General features: G+C 40.9%; 1 protein-coding gene across 1 annotated transcript; it reads left to right on the top strand.

The window, feature by feature from the left end:
- The first annotated feature begins 1,123 nt into the window (after nucleotides 1-1,123).
- On the top strand, nucleotides 1,124-7,575 carry LOC106581094 (histone-binding protein RBBP4). Its single transcript, XM_014162858.3, has 10 exons — nucleotides 1,124-1,264; nucleotides 1,734-1,881; nucleotides 5,067-5,212; nucleotides 5,342-5,515; nucleotides 5,597-5,712; nucleotides 5,811-5,971; nucleotides 6,119-6,245; nucleotides 6,355-6,432; nucleotides 6,546-6,791; nucleotides 6,989-7,575. Exons 1-10 carry the CDS (start codon nucleotides 1,249-1,251, stop codon nucleotides 7,049-7,051), a joined length of 1,275 nt encoding a protein of 424 aa, XP_014018333.1. The 5' UTR covers nucleotides 1,124-1,248; the 3' UTR covers nucleotides 7,052-7,575.
- Nucleotides 7,576-8,447: the final 872 nt, after the last annotated feature.

Here is an 8,447-nt window from a genome sequence, read left to right as displayed (position 1 = left end):
AGAAAACTCTGTCAAGATGTAAACTATTCCCTCTGCTAGAATATACAAGAATGCAGCCCTAGGACAAGTGAAATGGAAGAAAGTTTCGTTGTTGTCTAATAAGACGAAATAAGTATCACACAAACTCATTCTTAGACTGTACCCTGTAAAGACCTTTATTGTACACAGATACAAAATTGCTATTGATAACAAATGTGTATTTTGTGGTTGTGACCCAGAGACTCTAGACAATTTATTTTGGGACTGTTTTTATGTCCGAAGATTTGGGAGTGAATTAGAAGATTTTATGTTAAAATAAACTACTATTAATGTTAATTTGAACGACTCTGATATTATGTTTTATTTTTGATCCAAATTATATGGACCCCGATTTAGCTTTCATTGTTAATTTGTTTATTTTTCATGGAAGATTCTTTATCCATAAAATTAAGTGGGCGGAGAACAAACCCTTCTTCACATTGTTTAAGATAGATTATTTTGAAATTCTCAGTAAGTGTAAAAACAAAAAAGCAATTTATCTCGACATTTAATACCACTGAATGTTACGGTTATGTACTCCTGTTTGTATATTTCTGTTTTGTTTTATTGTTCATAATAATACAAGTAATACAATAATAATAATACATAAATAAAAACGTTTTGCGGTCGTCATTAGTTACCACAGCAACAGTCATAAACCCCACGCATTTCTACCATTTATTATTTTTCAACCAAACCCTAACTTCAATCCTAATCTTAACCACACTGCTAACCTTATTCCTAACCCTAACCTTCAATTAAGACCAAAAATAAATTTTTGTTAGAATTTTTACGATATAGCCAATTTTGACTTTATGCTGTGGTCAGTGCAACCTAGGATCCTTGGGACTTACATACCCCTAACCTTACCAAAACCCTTACCTTAATCATTTTAAAACTTCAATGTTAAAGGTCAGTGTATGGACGTCCCAAGGATCCCAGATAGCACATTTTGGATGACTAGAAGGAATTTGTCATATTCACGTCAGATGTTGAAAAGGCTTAGGGTTAAGGTTAGCTAAAATGCAAAAAATCAAAATAAATTACGTGAATTTGACAAAAGCTTCAGAATCCAGTTTCTCAGAATAATTAGAAACGACGTTTTCCGGCTTAGTTGACGCTGATTGGCTGTTTGAGCACAACGGAGTTCCCGCCAAGGTGGTCCAGCTGCCTTGTTTTCTCAACAAAACCCTGTTTCTGAAAACATACTTTCGTAATATTATCAACGCCATGGCTGATAAAGAAGGTAATTTGGTGAAACTATACGTCACAATTTACTTCAACAAGAATAGCGCTCAGACCACTTGGGAAAGCTAGCTAGCTACCAAGGTAGGCCAGGGTGGAAGGACAGGTTCTCCCGGCTTATCAATTGTGAAGATAATTAATTCATTGTTTTATACAAATGAGCTCGCTAGTACTAGTAGCCCACTAACGTTAGCTAGTAAGCAAAATGTAAGCTAGCTAGCTACTAACTTTAGCTTTGTTTTATGTCAGATACACAACCCCTTTTTGTGGGAGTAATGAGCTAGCTAGCTCGGTTGATCAATGCTAACACAACAACTACGAAACCCTGTCTGTCAATGTTAACGAACACTTGCTCTATGTTAATAGGGTTCCCCTTCTCAATCACACCTATATTTCCCTACAATGGGTTGCTTCTAATATACTTTACATTTAAACCTCCTGTCTCACGTGAGTTTCATACTATTTTATAGCAGCGTTTGATGATGCTGTGGAGGAGAGGGTGATAAATGAGGAGTACAAGATATGGAAGAAAAACACACCCTTCCTCTATGACCTGGTGATGACCCACGCCCTGGAGTGGCCCAGCCTCACTGCACAGTGGCTGCCTGATGTCAACAGGTGGGGTTCACTGTCTGGGCACCTTTTGAGGAATACAAAGCTACAGGAGCAGTGGAAGTAGGGGTGGCGCACCTTTTGATGTTCAAATTAATTTAATTGAATAGTAACTGAAGTCTGGAGACTGACTGTAACGCCCACATGTAGTCTTATATAATATACATTCCTGCAGAATTATTTATTGCTGTTAAAGTACACACCAATGGAATTATCTTTTAAACGTTTTAAGTTGAACCTTTATTTAACTAGGCAAGTCAGTTAAGAACAAATTGTTATTTACAATGACGGCCTACCAGGGAACGGTGGGTTAACTGCCTTGTTCAGGGGCAGAACAACATATTTTTATACCTTGTCAGCTCAGGTCTTTGATCCAGCAACCTTTTGGTTACTGGCCCAACGCTCTAACCACTAGGCTACCTGTCTTGGGAACAGGAATGGAGTAATAATTTATTGCAGACTCTTGAGAGAATGGAATGCGCGGTAGGCTATTTTAACCACAAAAAATACGTATCCAAGACAAACTGAAATCATGTTGGATTGTTTTCACAGCTTTTATTTCCTTAACTTTTGAAACTGATGTTAATTCGATATTTTGCAGGGGAAATATATCTGCTGTTTTAGGCTATTGCATTTTCTCCCCGGTCTCTACACATCCTCGCTCTGCGATCAGAAATGAAAGAACTTTACTGATGTCAATACTAGATTATTGTTGATGCATTCATTCTATCGATTAATGGCTTTCTGCTTTATTTAGTCTTCTAGGTCAATAAGTAATTACAGAAGAGAAGCTGAATGTATCTACTTATTAACAAGTTGACAAACAAATAGTCTAACAAATGTCAGAAATTATAAGCAGAAAAATATCTAAATTAGGGGAGAAAGTACGCTGGTTCGGAGTATCGGCAAAATAAATGGTGGGGGTAAAACATGAGCCTATCACAATTAAAACAAAGATGGCAAGAAAACTGTAGGCTATTACACCACAATGTGTCATTACTGCTAGTCAACCGCATGGACATTTTTTTTTACAAATGTACTTAAAAATGGGTGGTATATGCTCCAAAATGGGGTGTGGTTCGACATGAACACTAAATGTTTTACTAATAAACTCATCTAATCTGAGCACTAACATTTTGCCATGGCAGAGTTGACTGAACCGTGACGCTCGCAGATCACAGTGGATGCATCAATCAATTCAGGCTGCAAGTGTGCCTAATGACAAATGCTGAATGTCATTACACATGTATTTTTTGTTGTTGTCATTACACTATTATATGCATTGAATTTTTTTACACCCCATGCCCATTTTTTTTTATGGCATCCCTGCATATCTAGCTACAGTGAGGGAAAAAATTATTTGATCCCCTGGTGATTTTGTACATTTGCCTACTGACAAAGAAATGATCAGTCTATAATTTTAATGGTAGGTTTATTTGAACAGTGAGAGACAGAATAACAACAAAAAAATCCAGAAAAACGCATGTCAAAAATGTTATAAATTTATTTGCATTTTAATAAGGGAAATAAGTATTTGACCCCTCTGCAAAACATGACTTAGTACTTGGTGGCAAAACCCTTGTTGGCAATCAGAGGTCAGACGTTTCTTGTAGTTGGCCACCAGGTTTGCACACATCTCAGGAGGGATTTTGTCCCACTCCTCTTCGCAGATCTTTTCCAAGCCATTAAGGTTTCGAGGCTGACGTTTGGCAACTCGAACCGTCAGCTCCCTCTACAGATTTTCTATGGGATTAAGGTCTGGAGACTGGCTAGGCCACTCCAGGACCATAAAAATGTGCTTCTTCTTGAGCCACTCCTTTGTTGCCTTGGCCGTGTGTTATGGGTCATTGTCATGCTGGAATACCCATCCACGACCCATTTTCAATGCCCTGGCTGAGGGAAGGAGGTTCTCACCCAAGATTTGACAGTACATGGCCCCGTCCATCGTCCCTTTGATGCGCTGAAGTTGTCCTGTCCCCTTAGCAGAAAAACACCATCAAAGCATGATGTTTCCACCTCCATGTTTGACGGTGGGGATGGTGTTCTTGGGGTCATAGGCAGCATTCCTCCTCCTCCAAACACGGCGAGTTGAGTTGATGCCAAAGAACTCCATTTTGGTCTCATCTGACCACAACACTTTCACCCAGTTGTCCTCTGAATCATTCAGATGTTCATTGGCAAACTTCAGACGGGCATGTATATGTGCTTTCTTGAGCAGGGGGACCTTGCGGGCGCTGCATGATTTCAGTCCTTCATGGCGTAGTGTGTTACCAATTGTTTTCTTGGTGACTATGGTCCCAGCTGCCTTGAGATCATTGACAAGATCCTCCCGTGTAGTTCTGGGCTGATTCCTCACCGTTCTCATGATCATTGCAACCCCACGAGGTGAGATCTTGCATGGAGCCCCAGGCCGAGGGATATTGACAGTTCTTTTGTGTTTCTTCCATTTGCGAATAATCGCACCAACTGTTGTCACCTTCTCACCAAGCTGCTTGGCGATGGTCTTGTAGCCCATTCCAGCCTGGTGTAGGTCTTCAATCTTGTCCCTGACATCCTTGGAGAGCTCTTTGGTCTTGGCCATGGTGGAGAGTTTGGAATCTGATTGATTGATTGCTTCTGTGGACAGGTGTCTTTTTTTACAGGTAACAAGCTGAGATTAGGAGCACTCCTTTTAACAGTGTGCTCCTAATCTCAGCTCGTTACCTGTATAAAAGACACCTGGGAGCCAGAAATCTTTCTGATCGAGAGGGGGTCAAATACTTATTTCCCTCATTTAAAATGCAAATCAATTTATAACATTTTTGACATGCGTTTTTCTGGATTGTTTTGTTGTTATTCTGTCTCTCACTCTTCAAATAAACCTACCATTAAAATTATAGACTGATCATTTCTTTGTCAGTGGGCAAACGTACAAAATCAGCAGGGGATCAAATACTTCTTTCCCTCACTGTATAATTCCCAAGAATACCAGATACTTGTGCCGATTAAAGATGAGCCTGCCTTTGCAACATTACTGGGAGTGGGAAGGTGTCTTCAGGAAGATTGTTTTCAGTCTCCATATGTGTTGTTGCAAAGAATAATCCTTGTATGGACCACATTGAGTTTCTAGCTAATGCCCCCTACTACATATGACAAAAGTGTTATTTAAATGGACCTATTTGTCTTGTAAGATATTTATTTTTATCCTTTAGACCTGAAGGGAAGGATTTCAGCGTACACAGGTTGGTTCTTGGCACACACACCTCAGATGAACAGAATCACCTGGTCATCGCCAGCGTGCAACTGCCTAATGACGATGCTCAGTTTGATGCCTCTCACTACGACAGTGAGAAAGGTGGTGAGGGACAATGTTTTTGCATCAATTACAACCTTTCTGCATGTTTTCAGGCTTTGGATCAGTCAAAATATTGTAACTGGTTTGTAACTATTTTCTCTGTAGCTCATTTCTCTGCCTCTCTCCATTCAGAGTTTGGAGGCTTTGGCTCAGTCAGTGGTAAGATAGAGATTGAAATCAAGATCAACCATGAGGGAGAGGTGAACAGAGCCCGCCACATGCCCCAGAACCCCTGCATCATTGCCACCAAAACCCCAACCAGCGACGTGCTTGTCTTTGACTACACCAAACATCCCTCCAAACCAGGTGGGTATTTAGAGGTTGGTCAGGAAGTCCCAGTCCTCCTTTCTCATTTCTTTTGAAATAACATGCACCTCTGTATTACAGATCCATCTGGAGAGTGTACCCCAGATCTGCGTTTGAGGGGACACCAGAAAGAGGGCTACGGTCTCTCCTGGAACCCCAACCTGAGTGGCTGCCTCCTCAGCGCTTCTGATGACCATGTCAGTGACTTGTCACTTGACCCAAAGCATATGCTTTAACAGTCTTCTTCCCTCCATGTCTTTCCTCTCACCTTCCCTTGTTTCCCATCTGTCTGCAGACTATATGTATGTGGGACATCAGTGCCGTTCCTAAGGAGGGAAAGGTTGTAGACGCAAAGACTATCTTTACTGGACACACAGCTGTAGTGGAGGATGTCTCCTGGCATCTACTGCATGAGTCACTCTTTGGATCTGTAGCTGACGACCAGAAACTCATGATGTAAGGCTCCCTGAGATGAGCAACTCCCTCAGTGGATAATGGATTTGAATAGAAAAACAATTTGCTAAGCTCGTATGACTAAAATTAGTTACACCATCCGCATTGTTTGGTGTTGCTTATTCAACAATAACATTGTTTACTGTGCAGTTGGGACACGCGATCCAACAACACGTCCAAACCTAGCCATGCTGTGGATGCCCACACTGCCGAGGTCAACTGTCTGTCCTTCAACCCCTACAGCGAGTTCATCCTGGCCTCGGGCTCAGCAGACAAGGTGGTCTGGATATCTTCTCTTAATTCTTCCAAGATTATCTTTCATAATGCAGTGTTGATCTAACTGGTTTCTTGGTGGTGGTTGTAATTGATTGGTTCTCCCATTTCAGACTGTGGCTCTTTGGGACCTGAGGAACCTGAAACTGAAGCTGCATTCGTTTGAGTCTCACAAAGATGAGATCTTTCAGGTATGTTAAGTCAATAAGCTGTCAATTATTCCCTATGAAGTTTGTTTTGAACCAGATTTTGTATCTATTACTAGGTCTCGTCAAACCCATCTCTCCTCCTTTCCTCCCTTTAGGTCCAGTGGTCTCCTCATAATGAAACCATCCTGGCCTCCAGTGGCACAGACAGGCGACTCAACGTGTGGGACCTCAGTAAAATCGGAGAGGAGCAGTCGCCAGAGGATGCTGAGGATGGTCCACCTGAACTGCTGTTCATTCACGGCGGTCACACAGCTAAGATCTCCGACTTCTCATGGAACCCCAACGAACCCTGGGTCATCTGCTCAGTGTCCGAGGACAACATCATGCAAGTTTGGCAGATGGTGAGACCCCAGGACAGACGGGGCTCTGTCATACAGTGGGAGGCTATAGAGAATAGTTAAATGTATTCTGTTCATATTTATTCATTTTATGAGGCATAAGTAAGTTTTGAAAGCTTGGCAGAAGCGTTCTACTGTAATATGTAGAATCACAATTATTTCTAAGGAGGAGTACTAAGAATGTCTTTCAATCTTTTAAGGCTGAGAACATCTACAATGACGAGGACCCAGAGGGAGCAGCAGACACTGAAGTCCAGGCATGAGTGACATCTGTCAATCACACAACAACCCTCCCTTGATCACATCCTCAAAACAACATTCAAATGTCTTTTTAAAAAATGCATAAGAGTGCGTTGTTCTTTTGCAGTTTTGTAGAGGGAAACATTAAGTGCTTGTTGTTTCACTATCATGGAATCAAGGTTTTTCATATATTTATATAAGAAAGGATCCTACTGTTTGATATGGTGATAATGGTAGCTATGCCATTCTTTGGTCAAATTTTTACCAGGGGGACAAGCACCACAGTTGAGTAGGCACCCAATTATTGTTTTTCATGTTAAATTATGCTCATATTCTTAGAAACAAGAGTCATTTATACTAATTTCCACAGTTTCATTTTATAAGAAAGTGTACATAGATTTATTTTATTCCCATGATATCTGAATCGTAGATTTCAACAATCAGCTTTCAAGTTGTATGTATATCATCCCTATGTGTCTTTTTTTTTGTATGCTGCATCAGATTCCCATGTTTTGTAAGTATTCATAATAAAAATGTATTTACGGTAGACCTTAAATGTACAGTTAAGACAGGCTGCTCTCATAGTTAAGGTCAACTGTCATAACACCATTGTTGATGCACTAAGAGCAGATTAACTATACCAATATCTGACATTGGGTAAATGCACCATCAAGGATACTCGCAAACACAGTAAAACATGTTTGGTCTGAGGGGTTCTGGATATTTTGTCAACTTTTCTACTTCCATTGATAAGTATGGAAAAGTTAGGACTCCCTTGCAGCAGTTGGTTCACTCACTTCAATACAGCCCCTGTAAAAAAAAAAAATAACAGCATGTTGAGACTCCCTCGAATATTTATTGTACATGTTTGTCTGTCTATAATGAACAAAAATATAAATGCAATGTGCAACAATTTCAAAGATTTTACTGTGTTAGTTAATATTAGCTAATCAGTCAATTTAAACAAATTCAGCCCTAATCTATGGATTTCACATGACTAGGCAGGCGTGCAGCAATGGATGGGCCTTGGGAGGGCATGGGCCCACCCACTGACCCTCTCTTCAGACAATCCCGCAGGTGAAGAAGCCGGATGTGGAGGTCCTGGGCTGGCGTGGTTACACGTGGTCTACAATTGTGAGGTCGGTTGGATGTACTGCCAAATTCTCTAAAATGACGGAGGCAGCTTGTGGTAGAGATATTAACATTCAATGCTCTGGCAACAGCTCTGGTGGGCATTCCTGTGGTGAGCATGCCAATCGCACGCTCCCTCAACTTCTGTGGCATTGTGTTGTGTGACAACTGCAAATATTAAAGTGCCCTTTTATTGTCCCCAGCACAAGGGGCACCTGTGTAATGATCATGCTGTTTAATCAGGTTCTTGATATGCCACACCTGTCAGGTGGTTGGAATGTCTTGGTA

This window comes from Salmo salar, chromosome 01, assembly GCF_965601325.2.
Source record: "Salmo salar chromosome 01, fSalSal1, whole genome shotgun sequence".
Lineage (NCBI taxonomy): Eukaryota > Metazoa > Chordata > Actinopteri > Salmoniformes > Salmonidae > Salmo > Salmo salar.
This window is presented reverse-complemented; position numbering and strand designations above follow the sequence as displayed.

Excerpts from the sequence above, each read along its gene's own strand:
- LOC106581094 (XM_014162858.3), top strand. Across the intron at positions 1,882-5,066 it reads TGGCTGCCTGATGTCAACAG|ACCTGAAGGGAAGGATTTCA; the intron begins GTGGGGTTCACT and ends TTTATCCTTTAG. Across the intron at positions 5,713-5,810 it reads TCAGCGCTTCTGATGACCAT|ACTATATGTATGTGGGACAT; the intron begins GTCAGTGACTTG and ends ATCTGTCTGCAG.